General features: G+C 32.1%; 2 protein-coding genes across 13 annotated transcripts in view; one reads left to right on the top strand and one right to left on the bottom strand.

Annotated features, from left to right (window-relative positions):
• Positions 1 to 1,290, bottom strand: part of LOC105339803 (transient receptor potential cation channel subfamily M member-like 2) — a 30,078-nt gene extending 28,788 nt beyond the window's left edge. For all 5 annotated transcript variants that reach the window (XM_066084941.1, XM_066084940.1, XM_066084943.1 and 2 more), the window contains exon 1: positions 1,176 to 1,290. In XM_066084941.1, coding sequence (XP_065941013.1) covers positions 1,176 to 1,266 — 91 coding nt within the window. In that variant the 5' untranslated portion in view covers positions 1,267 to 1,290. The remainder of the gene's footprint in view (positions 1 to 1,175) is intronic.
• On the top strand, positions 23 to 26,986 carry LOC105318872 (sorting nexin-33). Of its 8 annotated transcripts, none has more exons than XM_066084949.1 (18): positions 23 to 137; positions 5,991 to 6,086; positions 11,162 to 11,236; positions 11,747 to 12,058; positions 12,503 to 12,550; positions 13,877 to 13,992; positions 14,342 to 14,432; positions 15,122 to 15,247; positions 15,462 to 15,576; positions 16,310 to 16,348; positions 17,555 to 17,685; positions 20,485 to 20,588; positions 21,121 to 21,224; positions 21,428 to 21,505; positions 21,643 to 21,719; positions 22,431 to 22,520; positions 22,909 to 23,115; positions 23,630 to 26,986. In XM_066084949.1, exons 1-18 carry the CDS (start codon positions 126 to 128, stop codon positions 23,675 to 23,677), a joined length of 1,869 nt encoding a protein of 622 aa, XP_065941021.1. In that variant the 5' UTR covers positions 23 to 125; the 3' UTR covers positions 23,678 to 26,986. The 8 variants fall into 8 exon arrangements, with proteins under 8 accessions (XP_065941021.1, XP_065941022.1, XP_065941018.1 ...); XM_066084946.1 differs by lacking the exons at positions 23 to 137; positions 16,310 to 16,348 and adding exons at positions 5,777 to 5,863; positions 16,612 to 16,629; XM_011416171.4 differs by lacking the exon at positions 23 to 137 and adding an exon at positions 5,777 to 5,863.
• The last annotated feature ends 993 nt before the right edge of the window (positions 26,987 to 27,979 follow it).

The following is a 27,979-nucleotide window of genomic DNA, read 5'->3' as shown; positions in this document are numbered from 1 at the left end:
CCAATACAACAGAAAGGAGGGAGAGGCAAAGATGATTCACTCGGGTGCTTGTACATTCTCGGTAGTCTCCCTTGTAAATTGATTCTTTGTTTACAGATGGCGCTGTAATTTCAATACGAAGTAGTATGGCGGATATGGTAAGTGTGAACCGACGAAAATTGACCAATTTTATGTATTATATCTTATATGTATATATATATTTTTGTTAAATGGCTATATATTTAATAACAACATACCGTTGTATATATAGGCAGTATTTTAATTGTATATTCTGTTGACAACCATCTTGATATTTGATCTCTTAAATCTTTTTGACACCCCCTAAAACTCATGGGACACGTGTGGATTGGTCACACATCTCTGACCAACTTTAATACCCGTGTTACCATTGAAATAAAATAAAAAAATGCACGCGTTTGTATGCAATATTCACTACCACTATTTTATAATTATTCATTTGCTGGATCATCATATTTGTTTGCATAACAGAACTGTCACTATCATTTTATCAATACACAAACAATCGTCCATACGTTAGTGGCGGATTCACAAGTTTGTTTGTGTGGATGGGTGTATGTGTATCTAGACCAACATTTGGTAGTAGTATATTCCCTTTTTTGAGAGAAATATTATTTAGAATGTATTAATGACATTAACAATTAATCCAAAAATAGGAATGACACACTAGAGATGACCCTGAGAACACCAAAGAGGGTATGGGCCCATGGGGACACACCTCTGTCGGTATATTGCGAAGTACTCTCTTTCAAAATACACAATTAAATTGATCACATATTTTTTTTTATCATTTATCCTCATATTTTTAGTTTTGTGGTTTACTGTTCAGTTTAATTGATTGAATGGTGTGTTTGTGAACTGTAATTCATCGGAAGCCATGGTATAGTTCAAAGCAATGTTGATTTTTTACATTTTCCTTCTATATTTAATTTTTGTGCTATTCTTTTTATTGCAAAATGATGTAAAATGTTTATACTGGACAATCATTATATGTTGAATATATTTAATACATGTATGTCATGTACCCTGAGTCCACTCTTTCAAATAGGCCTACATACTCATATTATGTCAGAGTGTTTAAAAAGTACACCATGCAGATTCAAGATTGTCATGAATATTTTATGTAAGAAAAGTGTTAGTGTAAATTGTAAACTTACTGTCCTTGAGTTCATCACCAGCTGGGGTTTTCCATCCAGACTCCCCATGGATGTCATTGTTACAGCTGTGAAAACTGTTTCTGGTTTCCATATCTCAGATAAATGTGACTGCTGTGATGGCAATTTCAATATGATTTAAATTATAATTTAAAATAAAAGGCTTGTTTATCTAGATTTAACAGTAAAACTGCTATTTCTTAGAGCACATCAATGTTAAAAGACTCTAGATTGACATCTTTTATAGTTGCCCATGAATTTATCATTAAAAATGATACATGTACATGTATTTTGGAAAATGACAACAAAAGTACAATAGAGATTACAAAAAAGAAAATTCATTTACTCACCTGTATAGAACTTAAATAATTTCTTAGACATACATTTTCTTTGCAATATCTAATGTATAATCCACGGTCCTCTGAAAGTGACCACAGATAATTATTAATAGGGATATATGCAACGCATACAAATGTACAAAGACAATAGGGGTATTACTGTGTATACAGTCAAGTCTTTTGACCATTAGATCAATGACTGCCCTTGAGTGTGCTTGTTCTTAGTACATGTATTACAGAATGTTGTATTATGGCAGAAACTGTGGTGGTAAACGGCAGTTCAGTCCTGTTTATTCTTGGCATTTGGCTGGTTGTGTTAGCCATGCAGGTCACTGATCCTTGGTGTATGTTTAACACATTACATGTAATGACTTGTACCATTGGTGTTAGCTTTATATGATGTTATGCAGTCAAATATTGATGATTTTTTTTTTATTTATATACTACTATATTTATAGTATATATATGAAAGTGAAATTTATCAGATATACTAGGTATTCTCAATCAGATTATTAGATAAAAAGTGAAATATAATTTTTTTTAATTTCTTTGAATAACATGCATATGGATACAGTTGTATTTAATATTCTCTCGATAAACTTCACCCTGAGAAAAAAAAATTTTCCACACCCCCCCCCCCTTGAAAAAAAAAATGACCTTTAAAATGAAAAGAATAAAAAAATAGAAATAATTAAATTCAACACCATAGGAATATACCCTCATGATTATATTTAAACAAAACTATACAAATAATATTTCAGATTTCTAGCATCCAGGAAATTCTGTTCTATTTTCTCTTATTTTCCGCTCCATTTTTTGTATAATAAACTGTTTTAGTTTATAATTAAGTCAGAAAAAAGTAGAAATTAAATATAATCATGGTAATTGTCTGCTCAAGTTAATCTATATCACCTAAAAATTTTGCCCCCCAAAATTTTAATTTTATTAATTAGTCGCTCACCTAAACGTACTTTTTTTCATCAGATGTCCACCGAACAAGATATTAAATTGGTGTGCTCTTATAGAGTAAAATATTGCCAATTAATTAATTGGCCATTGCATGTGAAAAATATATCTGTTTCTTTCACAAAGGAGAAGAAAAATTAGCATGTTTTTAAATATTTACAGAAATAAACTTGTAATAAAAAATAGATTTGATTTTAAACTGTGAAGAATTAGACATAGCCACATACATTTATTAAAATCACTTGGTAATTATTTACAAAAGACAGTGCTTTAATTTGTATTTCAAATATTACAGTTTCTCATCATTGTGATAAATTATTAAAGATTTGCATGTATATATGAGTGTCAGATACAAATTTTTATTTCAATCATATATAGATAAAGATACATGTATGCATTTACAAATTAATGTTAAGTCTGTCTCCTTTCAACCATACAACTCTTTTCCTCTTGTACTGTGTTGGTTAATCATATTGTTTACAAGATTGTACAATCATCCTGTTCCCACTTGAGGGCCCCTAATTGGTCAATAAATAAATTGAAATTAAATTTGAATTGAAACTGTAGTATTGAATAGTGACCCATTGCCATATAGCATATGTACATGTAGTGCACTGACAAGAAAACTTCAATGTTATGCTATTTATGTCAGTAATATTATGCATTGATTTAAAAAAAATGATATCATCTGTCAACGGTTGATCCTGATTTAATGGTTTGTAGATTGCTAAATGTCATTATATTGACATGTGTCAGGGTACCTCATGTTAGTTATCAACACAAGTTTTAGTAAATGTAAAGAATAGGATAAGACAGCAGGCCAAATCTTGAAGTCAGATGATGTTTGTATGAAGATGGCAGATGCACAGATTTTATGGTCTATGAATTGCTGCTTCAATAACTTTTAAATTAATGTGCATCAAGATTGCAACTGTCTGTACAATAGAGAAGTTACATTGTATTTCAATTAAAATTTGTATATGGTATTGTACCTCAAGATTCGGAAAGAAAATGAGTTGTATAGTACGACACATTAGTTTAAATAATTTATTTAATAAAACCACTTTCTCTTACATTTACTGTTTTGTAGGGCTGTCTGGATTGGTTTTCTAGATATTGCTGTTTCATGAGTTATACAATACATTGTTGGGTACCTCACAAATACTTCTAGTGTAAGGAAAGCTGTATACTGGTAGTTGTAAAAAACACTCAATCATTTATCTTTGTTGCAAACAAGTTGAAAAATACAGGATATATAAATTAATAGGTACTTAGTTCACAATCAATTAGAATATAGATAAACTTGTACTTAGTATTGAAAAGGATAACAAATTTGTGTATCCTGAAACATGTGTATTATAAACAAGTTGGGTGTAAATGTATGTGAGATACATGTACATTGTATTACTGTTACAGTCAGTAGAAGGAAAGAAAACTTTAGTATGATATAAGAAGACCATTGTTATTTGTCATTATGAAGGTGTATTACACATGTATAAATGTACGGGTTGTACTGTAGGCACAAGTATTATATACAGGAGCATTTAGTATGCTGGTATGCATGTGGTCATTCATGGTCATTCACCAGGAGACTCAAAAAAAAAAAGATTGACCACAATTGCTCATCCTGTTTATGAACTCCTTGACGAACCTTCTAACCTGACCATTTGTATTGTTATCCACTACGAAAATTATCCTAAAATATATTCTCTTGATTAGGATTGTAGATAGTGACAGAACCGTAATTCAGCAGAGGTGATGCATATGTACGTTGACAGTTGCAGAAAACTTTCATTACTAGCTGTTGCAATATATATTCTATAATTATGTATTTGCATTTTGTCTTAAATTTTAGTTTTCATTCAAGTTTTGCTTTTGATATGATTTAACTTCCTAAAAAATTGTATATTATTTAGAAATATAAAATTCAGAGGAAGTTATATGCAGAAGTTAAATATATTTTTGATATAATTAACCAAACACTGATACATGTTCAAGGTTATATATAGAGATTTAATTGATAGTAACTAAAAAAATATAAGTGATAATCATAATGCCAGCAACTGGAATCTAGCCCACCAAGTTAATAGCAAGGGTTAATTTCTTGTGGAGTCCAGCCACAACCCCAAGTTAAGATGTTTTATGGTTAATTAAGAACACCTTGGCCCCAGGTAAACAAAAAATGGGTAAAAATATATGGGTCAGCTCAAACTAGGGCCTTTGCACAAAAAAATGCAAGAAATTTAAAGTAAATTGATAATCTTTCACCTAATTCAAAAGCATTCTATCAATGCTTAGTTCTATTTAATGCATTATGTATCTGTTTATTCGGGTTTGGCTGGAATTTTTATAAAGAGTATCAATTCATTTGCTTAAAACATTCTGGAATCTTGTTTTCCCTCGCTGATGGAACAAGATATGGTTGCCTTTAGGTATAGAGAGGTTTTCTACAAAAGATAATACTCTTAGTTGTGTGGTTTACAAAACATTTTCTGTATGTGTCTTTAAGATAACTTATTTCCATGTTTTACATGTTACTTTTGCATGCTTGTTTTATAATCATATGATCAAGATTGCAATACTTTGTTGATGATCGATATTCAATTCATATGTTAAAGGGAGAGGGGAATAAAATCTTAATTGCACTAAAATTGGGAGAATTCTGAAAAAAGGTGGACTGGGTAACACTGCAAGTCTATACCAACAGATTGATGTACTAACAGCTTAGTGCAAAACAATATGCCCCATTTTCAAGATTTGAGTGGGGGGGGGGGGCATGATAAAAAGGTACAGCCAATTTTATGAGGAATGATATGAAAGTTACAGTACACATTACCGGTAATATATGAATACTCTTAGATATAATGTGTGCATGCTAATATTACAACAATTTCAGTCATATCATGATATTGATTAAATCAACAAATTTCCTCAGACAGTGTAATTTCATATTTAAATTTGAATACAAAAGGGTTAAGTTTTCTATCCCAAACTATGCAAATTTCATTTTTGTAATGTTATTGAATTTTTCACTCAAAAAAGCAGAGATTAAGACCCAATGAGTCCTTAAATACATCCTTCTAGATTTTGTTTCTAATCATACTTTCCTTAATTTTGTTTTGGAAATTTGAAGAGGAGATAATGTTGATATTTTAAGGAAATGTTCTTGTTAATTTATTATCATGATGTGTAATGGAAAGGGAAATCCTACAGAAAAATATTGAACCATATGCGCTAATTAATGAAGCAAAAATATATACTGAAAAAAAAAACCCACTGGGGAGGATAAACAAGTCTTTATTTGATTCCTTGCTCATGCCCGCAGTTCAGATTCTCCATGACTGCTGTAACAGCCTCAGTGTTGTAACCATGCTAACAGTGCCACAGGTAGCCGCGGTTCTGTCTCTTCTCATCATCTGTAGATGTTTTAATGGTTTTAGTAATGACAAGTACCACAGAAATCTTGTTCAATCTGCCGACATGCTGTCAACCTGTGCTTTTGATTTCGTTGTAGGCTATACAAGCCCGAGGATTGTACGACTTCAACGGGGATCTTGATAATGGGGAGCTGACGTTCAGCACGGGGGAGACACTAACCATCGTAACACAGGTAAGCTGACAGAAGTTGCATCCAGGTTGTTCTTTTTACACTGGGTCTGATACTGTGTTTGGGGGGGGGGGGGGGGGAGTTAAGATTCTTGCACAATGATTTATGAATAATATTAATATCTTAATTGAACTTTGTGCCTGTTTGCCCATCAGAGGTACTAACATGTAGTGTTTCCTGCTAAGATAAAACTATTATTTAAGTATTATAATAAATGATATAATACTGATCAATTTAAAAAAAACAACTTTGTGCATGTTTGTTCATTAGAGGCATGTCTAATTAGTATTTCCAGCTAAGTAAAAAATACTTAACATTGATAATAATAGAGTGATCAATTTTTAAAAATCCTCTTAAATGAATAATTAACATTTTGATTGTGTCTATAAAAATTGATGTTGCACTACATACTAAGCAATCACCCATGTGATATTACAATCATGATTCAATATGGACCTAGGAAATAAATCCTTACCAACCATTGAGGTAAATGATGAATTTTCATGAAGATTATCACTAGATATATGTTTTCAGACTATTGTTATTACTGGAGAGTATATCTTTGTAGTATTTTTATTCCGCGCAGCCTCAGGACTAGTGTAACAATATGTAATTTATACACATTGCAATTGCATCATTTCAAATGTAACAAAGTTATAACGATAGAAAGTTTTTCGAAGTTTGTACTTTATAAAACTTTTTGATCAATATTTGATACACGGCAAGGTGACATCTCTGTGTACATAATAAATTTAACCACCTGTCGATGTGACCCAACTGTTTATGATAGCCTCTATAATCTATATCATAGCCTACGTGATTAGACATTAATTAGATGAAGTACATATAGCAGTATGATATGGTAAAAGATTTTGTTTCCTCGTCTTAATATAGATACACATATTTAATTTATTTACGGTACATGCAAATTCATATTTAGATTTTTGAATGAATCCTTATCTCATATCAATAGATAACATCTACTAAACATACTAGATTTTGACGCGTGCGTGCACGGGTTGATATTGCATATCGGACATTTACGAAATGAATACATCGATACACTATATTGTTGACATTTACATAACAAAGTTATAAGCCTACAATAATGCTATTAATTTAACAACACTTTCCTTTGTTAGAACAATCTAACTGTGTCCCGGGAAAGGCCCTCACCACAGTTAGAATGCCTTCCATATACCCGTAATGGAACAGAAAATTGAAGTTGCATTCAAAATAACAGTCAAATTTATCATAATAAACCTTTTTGAGACTGTAGATACCTCTCATCTAAAATGTTAATCCATATTATAATGTAAGAGTTCAACACTTTTTCACCAACGTACATGTATTTTCTTCGATATACAGAGACAATACACGGAACGCATTCTTTTGTAAAACCGGGTCCATAGCAAAGGACATTTATTATTTCAACAATAAAACATTCCATCTTCACTCTCCTAAGAAATATAATGTGAATTTTTGCATGGAATCAAATATTTTATTGCCATCACGAAGACAAAATTCTGTAAGTACTAAGTTGATATGTATAATTGTTATTTTATATTTTCTCTCATATACATGAACAGAATATAAAGCAATTTCCAATAAAAATGTACACGTATTTGTATTATTGTTTCTGAGTTTATTAATGGAAATATGATATTGTGGAAACATAAACTAAAGATCCTGTTAGCGTGAATGTATTGCGCTCGAGCAAGATTATAAAATCCGAAAAATCCAGATGATTTCCGGGATTCCTTACGGAATTTTCGTTGATTACCGGTATTAATAAGCGAAGCTTAACTGAGAAAAAATAAAAAAAAATTGGTAATCTTCATGTACCAATGATGTTAAAAATATATAAAACAAAAGACAGCACTCTTCCGGTTTATCGGTATTAAAGCGCAGAAATTCGAGTCTATTATTTTAATATAGTAGTATAGATTGTATATTGTATACAGAGTTATTTTTGCCCTGTGTTTTTTTTTTCGCCCTTCTTTACTTAAACATGTTTTTGCTCCGTCTTGAATTTGCCAAGACATAGTTGTATTTAAAGAAGGTTAATTTGAGACATTAGTATTTGCCCAGTCTTAAATTTGCCCACCGACAATGAAGGCAAAAGGGGCGAAAATAAAACTGGAACGAATTTTTCCCTGTGTATATATATATATATATATTGGTATACTGTCAGGTACTTTTTAAACATATGAAACATTATCTATACACTAATCTGATATATAATACACTTTCAAAATTAAAAAAAAAAAGGAAAGAAAAAGATGTTTACATAATAGTTTGAATTTTTTCATTTCATAAAAGCTAAAAGGTTGATGAATACATGTGATGATACAGGTGACTGAGAGCAAAGAATTAGCTATCTTGAATAGAAGGTGATTAATTAGGATAATTAATAGCATTTCACACTTGATTTCAGGTAAACAGAGTATTATATATTTTTTATTACTCAGGATTAAGAAATGTGACATTAAGTAGGAGAAAAGGAATTTCATAATTTAGGAAGGTTTGGGTTTATATAGAAGACAGATATGAAGTAATACTATATCTATTGAATCATCCATTTGAACTGAGGGTTGTTTTTGTCATGGTGTGTCAGCATTTGAATGAAGGGAGAATAAATCCTGTAAGCGTTATCTCGTATACTGGTAATTTGTAATAATTTGCGTATCTTTGTCAATGACATCTAGAAAGGTGTGTTAAAATTTGTATAAAGTTCCTCATCCGAATTCCTTTAAAGGTGTCATTATCAAGTAAATGCTTGTCCTATGGCCATGAGAAGTTTGTTGACACTTTACTAAATAAATCAGTTTAGGCAAATTGAACACCTTTGCCTAAGCCGTTATGGGTTACAAACATTTAGCAAAAGTGTGATGTTGGTACATTTACTCTAGATAAACCAGATAGTATATGGACTCAGCAAGAGACTAATGGGATAACAATTTGTCTGTGTTTCACCATGGAGAGGAAATATCTTATTTTGAATGCTCAGACAACAAGTATTTTGGATTGGCTAGGGATGCGGGAGCTTTAATCATTTCCTGATGAGTTGTAATTGCTGTTAACTTTGTGATTCACCCCTTAAGTTTGAATTTAGCTGAATTCAGAGGTGTCTGCATGAAAGAGTTTACTTTAAAACAATGAGAAAATTACTCTCGTCTTTGCAATTTACATTGAAGTTTTTGGTCATCCTAGCTGAATTTAAGCAATCAGAAAGTCTGTAAATTGCTCAAATTCTGCAGGATGCCAGCACAGTGTATTCCATTCAAAGTAGAGACATCATTCAAAGAAATATGATGAGTGCATGTACAATAATGAGTGCAAATACCATTAGGTATCATTTCATCTAAACACAATGACCGCACACTATACCTGCACATTGTTTAAACTACTCTACAGAAGATATAAATTGACAGTGATTGCCTGCAGGGGACTCAAGAGAAGTTTGTGGCCAGGTTGGGTCAGGTCACGACCTTTCACCTGTAGTTCACTGTTTAAAGCGATTTCACCCACTCTTGATTTTTGTAATTCCAAGGCAGCTGCGCGTTCTATGTTGATTTTATAACTGTAGCTATTTTGTGTTTTCTGACCTCAGAATTTTCTTCTGTATCATGTAAGGAAGAAACAGTGTTTCCGTAGCTAGAGAAGGAAAAACTTTAGATGTTTTAAAAGTAATATACAGCCCCCTATTGGCCCAAAATAGAGAGGCTTCATAGTGTTCATCCATGGCCATACTCTGTACAGCAAATTGCGTGCATGTTTATCTATACGATACTTATACAGTGTACATGTTACTATTTAGTAAGTCTGGTGATATGTATATACTGGTAAAACTATCCTAGTATACATTGTACATGTACACATAGTTCTCTTATCATACAAACAGATCAGATATGCCTGCTTAAGTAAACAATACAAATGACGTGAGGCAGGAATACCGGGAAAGTACGTTTACACAGATTATGTAGATGTCCTTATTGTCCTAGATATTTATCGGCAAGCTTCCAGGCACTTGTGAAACACTTGTTTTAACTACTTACTTGTACATACACAGCTGTTATGCTGAAGGAGAGAAACTGTTGATATTTATACACATAAAAATTGGATAAGTGTGACAGGGCCTTTATGCTCTTTGAACTTGCAGGGACTTAAAAATACCTGTCGATTAATTATTTCCTGTTACATCAGAGCAATGTAATAAATGCATTGAATAACTGACGATCATAGTTCAATTGTTATTGAATAGATTTGGGTAGTTTATTATGTGCGAAGGTGTGTTTCATACTGTCATTGTTATAAATAAAGCAATGTTTACCAAAATAGATGACTTAACTTTTAAATCCTCACAAGGTTAAAGCGATTTACTTGGAAAGTCAAGTTAAGGTGACTAAAAGTTATAGCCTTCACCCAAAGCTATTCCTAGTAAAGATTAGATCCTCCTTATTTTGGAAAGTTACATAAGGTATGTTTGTGCACTGGAAATATGTTTACAGATAAACAAAATAAAAGGCAAAAATCCCAACTTACACATGCACTTCTTAGTAAAGATTGTGTTAGTGATTTACTAGAAAAGAGTGTGCTTTAATAAATTTTTCAATGGTATTATAAATTTCACTTATTTTCAGAACATGTTATGTTTGATAAACATTAGATGCTGTTTATAAACAATCATTCGAGTATTTAATTTAATTTAAGAAGTATTTTATTCAAGTATATAGATACATTGAAATGGATTGAACAGCAGGCATAATACCTATTTATGTTCTCTCCTGAATCATTCGAGTATATATTAAATTAAAATTGAAAAGTAGGAATGAAATACAGATTTGAAGGATATCATTGGTTATATTTTATTGATCGAATAAAGATGAGAAATCAATAAGGATTCTTTAAAAACCTGATACATGTATAAGAATGTCGATAAAAGATGTGAATTGAAAAAATAATCATGCAGTTCTAAAGATAATGATGCCAGAGATATGTGCATTCCTCTTTGCTTTCTGCCATTTGTTGTTTTCCGTGGAGATTGTTGATAGTTATCTAAGTTGTTGTTGTTGTAGGACATTGGAGAGGGATGGTGGGAGGCCAGGAATGAAGCCGGCCAACAGGGGTTGATACCTGAGTCCTATGTACAGGTAATGTTTAAGCTGCAGTTATGCAAACCTCTCTATTTTCTTTTCATACTGTAAGTCCCCTCCTTTAACTGCTAATAAAAAAGATTGGGAAGGGCAAAATTATTGCAGTAATTGTGTTGTATTTGATTGAAGAAGTGATGATCTTTTATATTGAATTGATTAGTATTTATACAGATAAGTACTTCCTGATTAACTTTAAGAATTTTAATTTCGATCGTCACAATTTTATATGATAAATAAATATATTAAAAATACTCATATTGATGGGATGAAAGTTATAATGGCAGTATTCTAGAATTTCTATCAATGTGTCTATTGTAAAACTATTTTTAACTTAATTCATCCTACTTAGTAAAATTTATCACATTTTTTGCAAAACAAGGGAATTAATGCTTCATAATTGTAAAATTGTTGTAAAGGTACCGGTAAGTTGGATAACAAGAGAAATCATAATTTGCAATTAACTGAAAAGTGATTTCCATTTTTGAGACATTTTGCCTTAATTTTCAGCTACTGGAACCACCTGAACCGTCTTTCCCTCCACCCCCACCCCCATCAGCACCGGTCAGTGACTGGAACACACCACAAACTGAGGGCGGGGACTGGAACAACGATGCATGGAATAGCCACGGTTCCGAAAGCTGGGACCAGGAGCCACCTCATGCCCCCGACTATACCAACCACAACAATGCGGGTGGCGTCAACAACCAGGGGTTCCGAGGGGGAGGGATGCAACAGCAGGCCAGCGAGGAGGGGTGGGATGATGACTGGGACGATGAAAATGAGGACAACTCCTCCAACAGTACCACCAACACCAGCCAGGTAAAATCCAGTCCCTGGCTTCCCATTGGTCGTTTTTTTCTTTGATTATTTTGAATGGCGAATGTCACATATTTTATCTTCTTTACCTGCAGATGTAAATATAACAAATGTTGGTACACAACATCTTTGAAACATTTTTCTTTTGTTGCTTTAAATATTTTACTAAATTCTGTATCTTCTCTACCAAAATTATTTTGAAATTATTAACTCAGAAACCCAGATTTATACCTGCATGATTTTCTGATTTAAGTTGCATCTTTATTCACAATATAAAAGATTTTTAACAAAATAAATGAAGTCAAATGTTAAATTTAAAATAATAATCTGAGTATATAATGGAATGTTGAAAGCTAGATTGCAATTGTATATGCACCTAAAGGTCCTCTTATACTTGCTATGCATGGTTCTGTTTGTGCTGATAATTAACACAAGTTGAATAATTAGCCCAATGAGATTAAGCCTGATGCTCCTGAGACTACAGCTACAGATAAGGTAGATTACTTAGCCAATCAGCAGTTACCTACCCAGCCAATCAATTGTAATGATGCAATCAATTACCAAGCTCTTTGTTCAAATGAGATACAGATCCATTGCACTATCAAAGCCCTATTGATACTCAAAATTCACAATATCACTGTATATAATTAACATAAGATTGATTTACATTCGCTTACATGTACCAGTATTTAAATTTCACAGCATACCCCTACCATATTTGTGTATGATATTTAAAATGATGATAAATATACTAGGGGTGGTAATCAAGTATTAGTTACCAGTAATTACAATTTTGTTTTAACTAATAAACCGGCCAGTTACTTATTAATATAGTACATGTATCAAATTGTTTAATTTTTAAAAATGTAAGACCTACCGGTATTAGCTGTCGTAAAAGTTATTTGTGCAATATGACTGGCACCAAATTAATTCAGATTGTTCAGTTAATGTCTTAGAGTTTCAGAATCGATAGATATTTTCAGATAATACAAATGACCAATAACTGGTTATAATTTTACATATTACGGTAAATACCTGTATCTTTCACTCTGTATGAAGACTCCAATTAAAACTGTACTTGAGATTTTTTTTTAAATCTATTGTTCATGAACTTTACTTGCATGCTGAATGCCATGGCCATTTTGTCAAAATATTAAGGTTTGGGTTGATTTTCTCAGATCATATTAGGCAAGGTACTCTATAAATTAGTAAAATATTTTTCTTTCTGATACTCAATGTGAACAGGATTTTCTAGAGGTAAGGTTTGCACAGCTTGGAGAAGGGGTGGTCTCTCCTATGGAAAAGAATGAACAAACCCCAGAGAAAACTGCATGTTGCTTTAATCAGTTAATATAGTTAAACCAATATTCATTCCATCATTGTCAAAAACCCATTGGCTAATACTGTGCTCCATACTAGTATTAGTTTATTTTGCAAAGTAGGAATCGTGAATTGTGTGGTTTACTGAAAATATTCTTCAACTCTACCAGTGTGTTTGTTATGTGAATTTATAAAAAACATACCATTAATTAAAATAAAAAAAGAGGCAGTTAATGAACTCCAGATCTTTATTATGCATGGGTTTGTGGGAAAAATATCAATAACATAGTTTTGCTGTGGACTTGATTTTCATCTAGAACTTGCTTTTCATTTTAGATAAGTTATGTTAAACTTAATTTGTATGTTAATCTTAAATTATTAAGATACAATAATAAGATTAAAGGAAAATTATATTTACAAGTTACCTATAACATTTTTTGAAACTGAAAAGTTTATATGTTTGTTGCTATTAAATTTTTAATATCTTCTTTTTTTTCACAGGACCAGCTGCCTGGGTCAGGAAACTTTGGATTATCTGCCCCAAAGCGAGAAAAAAAACAGATGACTCAAAATTCAGATTTTTCCAAATATGGCACAGTGAAGAAAAGTTTTAACAGGTGCTTGTTTAGATACCGTAAACCAACTTTAAATTGGTGTTAGAAAATTTCGTAAAGTTGGCGAGAGCCTCGTCATCGCGAACATTTTTTTTCACTTACCAGTCATTGAAATCTCTAGTATATTATTGTACGGATTATTTAATTCATGATCTCAAAAATTAGTCACTGCAAACTTGTTTATCTCTTGTAAATTACGAAATAAAGATATCACAAATAAAAGTTGGTTAATAGTAAGTTTAGCTAGATTCTGGCAGGTACATGTATTAGTGATAGGGTGATAGAAAACATAAAACATTATCATTTTTCATCATAGTTTTAAAGAAAAAATACATCTCTTTGTTGATTGTAGATTCTCTACCTTTGCCAAAACTGGAGGGGATGCCTTTTTGATGGGAACAGTGTCAGCAAATGTATCCGAGAGTGACCTCATTAAGATTATAGTATGTCATTCTATATTTTTCTGGTAACATTATACCATATAGCGGGTTATTTTGACAGGTGTATAATTTGGAAATTTCAAGAGATTCGAGTTTACCTTTAATAATATTGGTAAATATTGAACATATCCACTATACAAGGATGCACAACCACACTCATGCTCAATTTTGGTGACTTCAGCTTTGGAACGGTGGTATTTCTAAAATGCAAAAATAGACGAAAATAAACACTTTGCCAAAATAACCAGCTGTGCGGTATACTGTATACAGTATACCAGTATCTATTTTTAGTACCTGTAATGCAATTTCAAGACACTTTCTATAAAAGTTGCAGCTTCTTGTTAAAGAAAATAATCATTAAACGTATAATTACCACATTTAAATTACCGGTATGCAGCATTTCATTTTCAACAAAATATCAAATTTTCTACAAATTTATTTACCATAAATGAAAATTTTCAATTTTTTTCGTTGTTAAAAAGGTATGTACTGCTAAACAGCAGGTTTCCGTAATTCTGTATTACCATAATACTTTGCATATTCTTATAAGCCTGTCTCAAAAATGATGAAAGTTTAATTTGAATATTTTACAAAAAACAGATGTTACATGTGTACTGGTACATATGAACTTACGTGTACATCTATCTTGCTATGTGATAATGATTTGTTCAACTGCTTTAAATACATTGTAGGACACACAGGACGGTCCTGCCTGGAACTACCCCTCCCAGCCTTACACCTGCGCTATCAAGTCACCCAAAAAGGAGAGCAAGTTAAAGGGACTCAAGAGTTACATCGCCTATCAACTCACACCTTCTGTAAGTCACATGATCCAAAGTCTATTCCCTCTGTTGAAGTGAAGTTTCATAATTGATGAAATAAATTTAAGACTTGTGGAATTAAACCCTTGTCAGTAACAGAACTTTTGATTTGTGGTTTTGTGTGCAATTTTTACATCAGTTTGCTTCCGGATAGTGCTGTTGCGTTATCAATGTAATGCATTAAAAACTTTTTTGTAACTTGTTTTTGCAGTTTAGCAACATTCAAGTCAGTCGGAGATACAAACACTTTGATTGGTTACACGAGCGCCTAGAAGCCAAATTTACTTGTATTCCCATTCCTCCATTACCCGATAAAGCTCTTTCAGGTATGTGTTATATGGAGAAGATCTGTCACGTAATTATGTATGTAACATTCGCTTTTACACCTAACTTGCCATTTTATAATGTTTTCCTCTTAAAACTGTATACAGTCATATATTTTGAAATGCAGGACATGTATAAATCAGCTTCCATAATTCAGTTAATACGGTTAAACCTCTTAATCTCCAACTCCATGGGACCAAGAATTTGAGATATATAAGTACATGTTCACGTGTATTTGTACTTAAAGAATAAGTGAAACAGACTTCCAAATCACTCAGACATATCTATGGTATTTGAGATACTGGTATCTGTGCTCAAGATACCTAAGTTCAACAGAATTAAAAATTAGTGGTCATATTACAGGTAAGCTTTTGCCTCCCAACCCTAAAGCAGTTGATTCAAATTCTGCTGGGTGTTATATGTTCCTGGTCTAGGCATTTTAACAGCATTGTATCAGTCCACCCACTTGAAAGTAGCTACCAGTGTATACTGGGAGTTAATCAGGGGAGAAACTGGATGTAGGCCCCAGTCTTTTGAGCCTCGTGGCCCAGATTTGACTGCACTTATACCATTTAGTTTCGAGTTGGAGACAGGACAGGACTTTTACAGATTGCTCTTGTCTCCACAATCCAAAGAGGACAGGACTTGTACGGATTGCTTATATCCGCACAACCTAAAGAATGTGTTATTTGTTATTGAATTCACACGAAGCCTAATGAGATTCTTAATTTGCAGTGAGTTTTGGTTCCTTGTCTACTCAGGGGGTGAAAGGAGGTTTGTAGTTTATCCCGATCAGCTGGTCGTCTGAGCCCCTGTATAGAGGCTCAGGGACCTCCTTGCACACAGCCTCCATCTATTATATAAACTTAGTATCCAACATCACATCCAATTTCCCCTGGAGTATGAAAATCTCAAACCGCAATGTATACATCATTTATAGGCGATGGTATTTATTATCCCTTGCATTCATCATATTTTGATGAAGAAGCAACATGCTTTATCATCTAAATCTTACATTAAACCATTTGGATTTTCAGCAAAACATTCATCAAAAGGTACTAGTTTTTTTTTGGGATTTGAAAAGTGTGAAATTTTTATTTTTGTTTTCTCTCTCTAGAAGAACTACGAGAAGAAATTACTGATATGCATGACGAAAGTGACTAAATAGTGTTCATTGCAAAATATTAATCCTTACACATAATGATACGAACGTAAAGACTAGGGGTGCTATGGGTGTAGGATTTGGGCTCTGCATTTCTTGTGGTTTAGAAATGGTGGTTAGACTAGACTCTCTGGTATAACAAAATAACTTTTAAAAATTTTGTGTTCACTGGCAGTTTCTCAATTTATATAACTCTGCTATTTACATGCTTAATAATCTTTTAAAGGAATTTGGATAATTTTCAATCAAGTCAATTGAACTTAATTTGAAAATTACTGAATTTTTTTAAAAGATGTGAAGTTTGATGCTCATAATATGAATAATGCAATAGTGTGTATTTAATACATTAAATAAAACGTGTTCATTTTTTCTAATCAACATCTAACCGTATCATCATTTATACTGTGGTTTCATTAATATTCATTAAGCAATTTTTATATTGAGATGATCCATGAAATTCTTGGGCGCCTGACTTTACCGGTATATATTTTTCTCATAATAAAGAAATATACCCCCATACCTAATAATTAGATAGAGGCTACATATTTTGTAAATTAAAACAAAATGTATAACCTCAGGTGCCACTGATGAAGTTAGATGTTCCTTGAAAATCATTTTCAAACAAGACATTGTATTGAAAAGATCATTGGCCATGAATTTACATATCCTCAGAACTGGGGTTTTCACTATAAATCTATGAAAATTGATGATCTTGAATATGAATGGCACCACAGTACTACACATAATCTAAGCCCATGTTTTGGGCTGATGTAATTTCCATGAATGACATCATCAACAATGCATTTCTGACCCCGCAGGTCGCTACGAAGACGACTTTGTGTCAGAGCGCATGCGACAGCTGCAGCTGTGGGTGGACAGGATGGTACGTCACCCCGTCATCTCCCAGTCAGAGGTCTTCAACCACTTCCTCACCTGTACAGACGAAAAGGTAATGCTGTACATGTATACTGTATATAACAGTCCTGTGTACAGAGTAGTGGTGTTTGACAATGGTGTTGTTCATGTACATGTATGCACATGTTATAACTGTCATTTTTTTTTCAGTCTGTATTATTTTTAGGCTAATATTTTGCATGAATATGGGAACTTGTTAATTATTACAATTTGAATGTTTACATTTGCCAAGATATCTCTAAGTTTGATAACTTCTGAATCTGATTCATTTCATTTTGTTTGTTTCAACAAGAAAGTTCTTGTTAGGCATATTTCTTCGAAAAAATTTTAAACACTCCAAGTTATCAAGGTACCTGTATATATATGATGATTATAATCATCCTTAGTTATGAAATGTTTTAATGAGTAACAATATCTTCTAGTTCTAGAGTTAGCCAGTCCTTTAGAGAAGTTTTAGAGTCTTCTTTTGATTGAATAAATACTACAAATGTAGTATATTATGATTCTGGACAGGAGTGTGATATACTAGATATTTTGGCATGACCAGAGATTATGTACCTGGCAAGATCTAAAAGTCATATATTGTTATATATAATATGATATTTCCCAGCCACAGTACGTGCAATTTGAGCATTTCAAGTTATGGAGATTGTATCACAGTACATGTATTGATATTAATGATCATTCAACTCATTGACAATGTTATATTAACATTTTTTCAGGGTCTTGCAGTAAGTTTTGCATTATTTGTATTCTGTATGGACACAGATTTCAGTACATTGGTGTATCAAACTGGGCTTTTTTTTTTTACTTTATTAATTAACTCTTTGAATGAACTTATTGGACAATTTTATCTACACCTTACATCTACTAGCAGTGGCGTAGCTACATTATAGCACTGTAAGCACATGCTTACAAATATTTTTTGCAGTTTTTGAAAATTTAAATGGTTATTTTTTCGTAGAAAATTTTGATATTGCTTCGCATTTGTACTGGAACTTTTCCTGAAGCATTCTGAACTTGCTCCAATACACTGTTTAACTGTTGGACATGTTATTACATTTAAGTAGTTAAATATTTTTCCTTCAAATCGGATAATGATCATACCATCTTGAAACATTCAACATCATATGAGGCTATTTTAGTATTAAACAAGATCTCAGCCCTAAATTCTGTTGGTTGGAGGTTAAAGTACATGCATAAAACAACCACAAACATCAGTTTTCATAAATATAAGAAAGAAAATTGCCAGTTTTCCTTACATTTAATCACTTGGACATAGAAAGTGTCCTGAAATGAGCAAAAATCTTATTCTCATTGTTGAGATTGCTTATTTTGAAAATCAAAATTTGAGACAGAATGTTGAAGTTTTAAAACTAATTATCATGCAGTAGGAGAAATTCTTGCCAAAGTGATTGATAGAATTATGCTCAGCTTGTGGTGGCTATTGCCCCCTCCAGACCCACTGCTTACATTTATTTTTTCCCTAGCTACGCCACTGACTTGCAACATTTACAGAAAACAAGAACATGTAGGTAGTTTTACACGCAAAATTTATTGGATTCAGAATACATTAAAAGAATTAATAATTTTTTTAATAAATGTATATATAAAATTAAAAATCACCCAGTTTGTTTACATGCTTTGATTTATATATTAATGAAAGAAACAAGAATGTTATACAACTATATTATTAACTTGACATATTGCATCTTCACAATGTCAAGGTTTTTAGTTACAATCCTCATGCTATCCTTTGACAACAGTTGCTATCAAAAAGGTGGAGACATCAGAAATAATATATTATCCGCTACAAATAAAACATACAGTAAAATCACTTTTTTTTAGTTCATAATATTACATTGACATTAACTTAAGGTGAAGGTCAACTAAAAGTTAAATTATTGCAATTCCCATCGTGTATAACAATTACATGTAATTACATGCATAAATGGCAGCTGTGCAAATTTGTTCTTTATAAACTTGGATACAATCCAGGGGAGAAAAAGGGAGTAATACAAGTACATTGTACCGCCCAAATACGTGCGATAGTATACTTGTTTTATTTTGATTAATAGTACCTTACATTAGTTACGGTACTTTTTCAGGTAAAGAATAAATACCACTAGTTGCTGAAGATGTTTAACATTTTTTAATTACATGCATGTACATACCGGTAAATGGTTGATAATATAGCCACTGTCTCATATTATTATACATAAATACAAGTTTTAATTCTCAGTCTCTGTTAATTGTTTTGAACAGAAACAAATTCTGATTGGTTACCATGGTTACTGTATATGTTCTCTGACCGGAACCATGCAATCAGATAGTAGTTGATTAATTTGACTTTTTTGATAGCAACTTTAATGTGAGTAACAAAAACATTATATGCATTGACATTGTGAAGGTTTACATATCAGTGATATCTTTCATTATACTGCCATGTTCATTAAAATTATAAATTATAAAATTATTATTTTTCTGAGACTCTTTTTCTATTATCGTTTCAAAACTAAGATAACAAAATGCATGCCATCTTTTTTTCTTTTCAAGTCCTTTCTGTTGAGTATTTACGGAAAACATTTAATTTTGAAAAGTTGCCTCAATTTTATATACCTTCAAAGTATTTGTATTCATGACAAATTTTGAGAGAAAAAATCTAGCATTTCAAGAGCATGCATTGATTGTTGAAAGTGAAAATATGATATGTAGATATCAAAACAGCAAATAAAAGTTAACATGAAATGTGTATTGAATATTGGATCGAAACACTTGTGGATGTGTACTTTTGATATTCATGTAATTTTCCAGTGTTATTTGGTTATTGTAGAAATGGAAGGCTGGCAAAAGGAAAGCAGAGAAGGATGAATACCAGGGCGGCAAGTTTTTCCTGACCCTGCAGACCCCTCCCACCTCCCTGGACATGAGGGACGTGTAAGTATAGGGTAGATCTGCGATAAACAAAAATGATACAGCCTTGCCCATTGGTCAAACCATGCAGTCTGAAAAATAGAAGAAATATATATGAATTAATAACTTCCAATAGTATTGTGAAATGATTTTAAATCAATAGAGTCAAAAATCAAATTACACATTTGTTATTAGCAGCTTTCTTCATCTCTATTTGTCTGATAGGGAGATTTCAATTTGTGTATAGAATAAAAGTCAAGTTTCTTTATTAAAAAACATTCATAGAAGGCACTTAACATTATACAAATGTTTTTCCATGCAATTGATTCTCAGCTAGTTCTCAATTCTAAGGTTCAAGTTAGATAAAGTTACTGCACATTAAACTCAAACATATGGTATACAGTGGGGTTTTTTCGTTATTTTCTATTACCAAATCACTCTTGTAAAAATTCTGCAGTGTATAAAAAAGCCTATTCAAAGTTTGTGTTAAAAAAAATATTAATTGTTAGAAGACAAAGTCTGGATAATGTTTTATTTTCTCCCATTTCATTAACAGGGAAAAGAGGATGGAAATATTCTGCAGATTTGTGAAAGGCATGGACGACAATATGCGTAACATGCTGCAAATAGGACATGACAGTCGGAAAAAACACACGGGTCGTAAGTACAAGTACATGTACCGGTACATATGTTGAACTGTCTGGGGGGTTGTGTGTGCCAATATTTGTACCAAAGATGACAATTTTGCCTTTTAATGGAAACTTGCTCCTGCATAAATGTGAATTGTCTCTCTTTGTAGTACTTGTAGAACGTTGATTTCTCAAGAGAACTGTTGATTGAAAGTTGCATTTGATTATTGATAGCTTACAAAAGAGAATTTCAAAAGATTGGAGGGTCCTTTAAACAGTTAGCAGAAACATTTAACTTGGACTCTGCGGCACGTAAGTGTGGAATTGAAAATTAATTTGGGAAAAAAAGTTTACGATTATTATACTGTAAAAATAACATATACAATTTTTGATAATGAATAAGAGCTACTTTGAATTTGATGAATATTTTGTGTAATTTGTACATTTAGATTCACAAAATTTAACGGCTGCAATTGATTATACTGGTGATACCTACAATGAAATCGGAGATATGTATGAAAAACAGGTGAGAAATTTAAAAATTGCTCAGTAAAATGTGCTAGCTTGTTGGCAGCTAATATGGCATGAAATGTTTTTTCTGCAAAAACAGATTTTTTTTTTCAAAATTTGTTATTTTTATAAATGTTCATTTCTTCAGAGAATGAAAAGGATGGCAGGTAAATCTGCAATTCGAATGATAAGGTTGTAAGGGTGTAACGACATGACTTAAACATGGATTATCTTGATCCATGGGAGACTGTATCGTGATATGATTACATGTACATGTAATCATGCAAATCATTTTAAGACTGTAAAGTAGATATATTCTGTGCTCTGTAAAAATAAGTTGGAACATATGTCACACCTATAAGATGAACCCCCAATTTCACTTGATTTTCTACTCCCATAGAACTGACTTACAAGCAAGTATATTCAGTATGATTTCCATACCATAGCACAAACATTGCATACTGTGGAATCATTAGATTTCATGGTGGCTCAATTTTCATGGAAATCGTGGGTACCTCTCATCCACGAATTAACATCCTCCACGATTTAATGAATGAGGGTAATAAAGTCATATTTCCTTTGTAGGTTTAAGAGGATACACGAAATTATGTCCCCACGAACCTGTAAAATTTAAGCAATCCACAAAAATTGGCCCCCACGAAATTTAATGATTCCACAGTATTACCTCACAGTGCTTGATTTCTGATTCTATTCTCAATGTTTACAGCCACGGGAAGACTTGGACTACATGCTAGAGGTTCTGTTCGAGTACAAAGGGATGCTCTCCACCTACCCTGATGTTCTAAAACTCCATGAGGTTTGTCTCTTGTAAACTCTGAATAGGGTTTATGTATTAACCATCTTACTTTACATGCACTTCGTAGATAGTTAGAAGGATTTCAATCACCGGGGGAGATTGTACAGTCCTTGTACATATTGTACATATATGTGTATGTATTTACAGAAGAATTTTGCAAGGATCTTTCAAAGTTTGGTCACACTGCATACAATCCAATACATATGTCTCAGTATAAAAATGAATCCTCTAAATTAAGGATTCTGGTATTTGACCATAAAAACAGTCATGTTCTCAGTGAATTGATTTGTTAACAGTTAGAGGAACTTTTCATATTAATAGAAAATTTTCATAGAAATATATATATTATAAGAATCTGATGTCCTTATCTATGACTGGTTGATTGTAGGGAGCCATTGGAAAGGCCAAAGAATGTGAGCGATTGAAGGACGAGGGAAGAATGCCCGAGTCTGATGTAGCTGCTGTCATACAGCGGGCAGATGTTATATCTTTTGGAACTTTAGCAGAAATGAACCATTTCCAGAGGGAGAGAGTAGCAGACTATAAAGAAATGATGCAAAAATTCTTACATGGACAAATTAAATTTTATAGAGATGTAAGTAAACCGAGAAGAGCTTGCATAAACATTTATTTGTACATATTTACATTTGCAAATATGTTTCCTTAATATATGAACCTATAGAATAGCGAAAACGTTCAATTCTGTATGAACTTTTTCATAATGTCACATTGATCATAACAAGCACTTATCAATTGGATTATTGTAAACTTAAAATCTCATTTAACAAATCTGGACGATTTGTCTTTTTCAAACGTAAATATAAGTAATAAACAGTTAAAAAGTTCTCTGGGATATGAGGTTGGTTGGTACGTGATCAAATCTACCAAGAAGCCCTTCGGGACCAACCAACTTCATATCCCGGTGAACTTTTTGACATTGCTGTTAATTTCTTAAATGTACATACATTAATCATTGTTAACTACCTAATATAATGACTATAGTCTTTATTTGCTAATCCAGGCTGTCAGTGTGGTTTTGATGACAAATTATAGAGATTGATGTAATTGATGAACTGTCACTTCTATGCCAATACAATTTTATTTTCCAGATTACCCAAAAACTAGAGTCAGCTCTTCACAAATATGAAAATGCATAGCAGACATACTGTGTTTATAAAGTGTTCATATAGAAAATTACCTAGACAGAATTACGCTGCTGGCTATATTAGTCATCATGAGGGATGAAACCCAAACATGGATTCAAATTCGCAACCAACCAGCTAAAAAGGCATCTTAATATAACTTACCTCTGTGTGAAACGAGTGATGAATGAAGACATATAGGCTAGTACATGTATCATGCATACATTCCAAATCCATTTTTGAATTATTTTTAGCACATTGGAAAATATAAATTCCATATGTTCCTCATTTGCTAAGAGCCGATGAGGGAGGAGGTGACATATTTCACCAAAAGATGAATATGAGACACGTGAAAGTACTCCTATATATTGTTTCAAATGCATTATCTGACACAAATAACTGTCGCTCATTTGTTAGATGCAGCTCTAAGCTTCTTTGTATTTCTGCTTATAAACATATTTTTCTCTGCATTGTTAAAAGAGGTGAACTTGTAACAGTATTACATATTTGTACAATCTTGAAATGTGTAATGATATCTGTACTGTTGTTACTACTTTAGTACGAAGTGCTTTTAATGTGCTATGAAATAGGATATTGACATAAAAAATACAAATTCACTGTATGAATATTTTGATGCAACCCTTCTACGCCCACCACCACCACCAAAAAAAAGGGGGAGGGGGATAGGTGTTGCAAATATCACTGATAATCATATAATGGTGGCTTGGTTCCTAAAAGCTTCAATGAATGTTTTTTGTTCTGGCAGACAAGATAAGATTTTCTGGATTTGTGATTTTATAACCCACGTGTATATGCATTATGTACTGGCTAAACCTTACAAAGAAGTATATTTTATACAAAACCTATAATTTGAATATCACTATCCAGTTATTGTATATCAAGAAATTTGCATCTTTTTCCAGTTACTGCTTTGTCCATATAAACATCTCTTGATCTCTCTTGAAAAAAAGTCAAAGGATTTTTTAATGGTGTTTTCACATTTCAGAAAGAGTAGGGAAAGAATCTATCAAAATTAACTGAAGGTGTGTATAAAGTACATGCTATTCAAATTACTGTAAATGAAAAATTATTTACATGAAAACAACACTGATATACAGCCTCTTGGATGTGGGTTAAAAGAAAATAACTGGATTAAAAAAGCAAACTATTAATGTGGGAGTATAAATTGTAAAGTCATATTCATACTGGTACAGTACTTAGTATAGGCAGGTCTCATAAGTCATAACTGTTGATAATATCATTTTTATAAAACAATGCGGATAGTATTTGTAAAAATTTACAGACGAAAACCAAAACCTTGATAACATTGCTGATATCTAATGTCACCAAAAAAAAGAGCTTCTGAGGGTTAGTTGTTGTTAAAGTTGGGTCTTCAGTCTATGTTTCTATTTCATGTCCTAGTCATCCCCCAGCCCTAGGTTCTTTATACAACAACTTTTTGTAACTTTGTAAATAGTACTTGTACGTGCAATTGTGTACAGTTCAAATTGTACATACCCCGGTACATATGTAAATTATTTGTATACATGTACTTTTGATATAATTATATTAAAATTTACATACTCCTACTTGTTTTATATACTGCAAGATGTTACCATGTCAGATTACATGTACTAAGCTAGTTGTCAAATTGGTCTTTTTCTTCTTCTTCTGTGCTTTGCATCAATTTTGTGTATATGGCCATCTTTGATCAAATTGAAACTCATGAAGAGTGCAATGCTAAATGTGGGTTAGTGCTGTTTGTATGTTAAAAGTTTTGTATGGGAGATGGCACAGTGAAATATATAGACACAAAATATAGAAATGATATCATAATTGCGAAGATGGCAAAAACATTTGCAAAAGCATCCGTGGCTACAATGTTGATATGGATTATATTGCTTCACATGTATGTTTAGATTATGTTAAGATGAGTTCATCTAAATAATCCACCATATTTTATCAAAACATGTATTATCTTGGGATAAAATGCAGTGAATTTTTGTTTTTCATGATTATAATGTTTTCTTATATACCATATAATCTGCTGGCAAAGAAAATATTAATATATGGAATTAACTTGCATTAAAAAAACCCTGAAGTGAAACCCCAAAGCAATGGCAATTTTGAAAGCAGCTGACTTTTATTTTTGGATACAATTGATGTACCTGTACAGAGCAACCTCTGATGTTATAAATATTTCCGTCATGGAAAGGTAATAGCCTACTATTCAACTATGTTTTCTGTAATACTATTTCAACATATTGGGACAAGTAATGATGAAAAGGGCATGTTGTACATGTTAAAAATGCTTGTAAAAATAAGTTTGTCTATCTATTATCTATCAGTGAAAGCTCGTCAGCATTCAGGGTTTTCTTGTTGAAATTGTTTATGGTTGTACGTGATAGATTACTTGATATTTTGTTTTTCAAATGTGATAACATTGTTTAAATATATATTTACTTTGTAGACTTGTGTCATTTAATACATGTATACTTTGACTAAACTAGAATGTTTTTTTTTCTTCATTTTTTAAATATAGATGACTGAATTAGAATTTTAAGTAGTAAGAGTTAAAAGAAATAATTAAAACAAATAAAATATATTCCGATAAGTAGTGATTGACCTTCAATCAAATACACTTGAATTAGTAAAGATTTAGATACTAGCTTTTCTTAGAAACAAATTTCTTGTAGTTTTGTGAAATGATTTTATAGAGCTAGAAATCAAATTACAAGATTTTATTAGCAGTTTTCTTCACATGTATGTTATGTCCAATATCAGGGAGATTTCAATAAGCACAGAGACTAATTTCATTTTACTTCATACAATGTAATTATGCTCTGTTAATTAATCTATGATGATGCTAAACTTGACAAACCTGTCTCTTTATACATGTAAAATGGAGACAGGGAACAGAACTTGTCAGCTTAGCAATAATTAATTAAGTCAGTAGATTGAGGTCTTTTAAAGGCAGATATCAACGTATTGATTAATGGAATTCATACGTATTACATATTTTGGGATTCAAAATTATGAATAATTATTAAATAGAAATTGTTTATAGTGAGGTTGAATGATTTGTGCAATATTTTGATAGCAAAAAAGAAAAATGTGTAATTTTCACATTTATGTTTAAGCTTTTTTCCCAGTTATATATATGTATAATGAAGTTGCATATTCAATAATTATATATAGCCACTCTACTGTGTAGTACCATCTCCATTTTTCCATGTAGCCAATTCTAGAATTTTAGCTCTGTTGCATTCATTTGCTGACTTTGTTATTTATTTGAATAAAGATCAATTTATTGTAGAATGTAAAGTTTTCTTTTGTTAAATTTCTGATTCTTTCATTTATTGGCTATTAACAAACAAGAAACTTAGTCCAACATCATTGGGAAAAAAAATAGAGGGATGTTAAATAGTGTATTTGGGAAGATGGCAATGTTTTGGTAGACTTGTTGACCTTTTGGCTTAATTAAATGGCCAATAAGCTGTGTATAAAGTTAAAAGGGCTCAATATTATGGAGTTTTTATGTTACGTAATTTTGTGGTAAAATGGTTCTATTAAAAAGATTTATCAACGCGTAAATTAAAGTTTATAACTTAGATAAATCTTTAATTTTGTGGAGAAACTCAACAATAATCCACATAAATTGGCATATAACGAAATTTGATGAAATCATCATGACCTTTCACCGTTGACTCTAAAAACAACCATGGTTAATTTTTGAATCTTATTATCGACTTGTTAAACAATGTCGTCAACTTTATGACTGTCAAAAAAAAGAAAAAAGATATGTACATATTACTTGGGCAATACATTGATTAGGCTGCTCACATCTGACCGTTTAACCTGAAAACCAGTTAAGGTCAATTTAACATAATCATTTTTTAACAGACCGAATGCCGATTAATATACGTCCCTGGTTTTCCGTACTGCAACAGAGAACAAAAACAACAAATAAACAATGAGCAAACATTTTTTTAAAGTAATTAATGACTACGGTACATCAAATTATTTTTAATTAATGCTTATATAATTAAATGTTCTAATATGTCACCTAAGACTCTACGAAGTAACTGTATATTCCGGTAGTTAATTGTCAACCCAAGCTCAGCAATCGTGACACCTGGCACAGCCCTGAGACAGATAATAACTTGTTTATTCAGGCGACTCGTGTCGCCTTATGAAATGAAACGAGTTTCTCAATTAGCAATGCCACCGTGCGCAAGATATTGCCACATAAAGCGGTACTCGATAAGCATGGGCATAAAGATCCTGCAGAGCAAATAGGACAGACTGCCTTAAGTT

The sequence above is a fragment of the Magallana gigas genome, chromosome 5, assembly GCF_963853765.1.
Source record: "Magallana gigas chromosome 5, xbMagGiga1.1, whole genome shotgun sequence".
Lineage (NCBI taxonomy): Eukaryota > Metazoa > Mollusca > Bivalvia > Ostreida > Ostreidae > Magallana > Magallana gigas.
The sequence above is the reverse complement of the archived record's forward strand: the minus strand, read 5'-3'. Positions and strand labels throughout refer to the sequence as shown.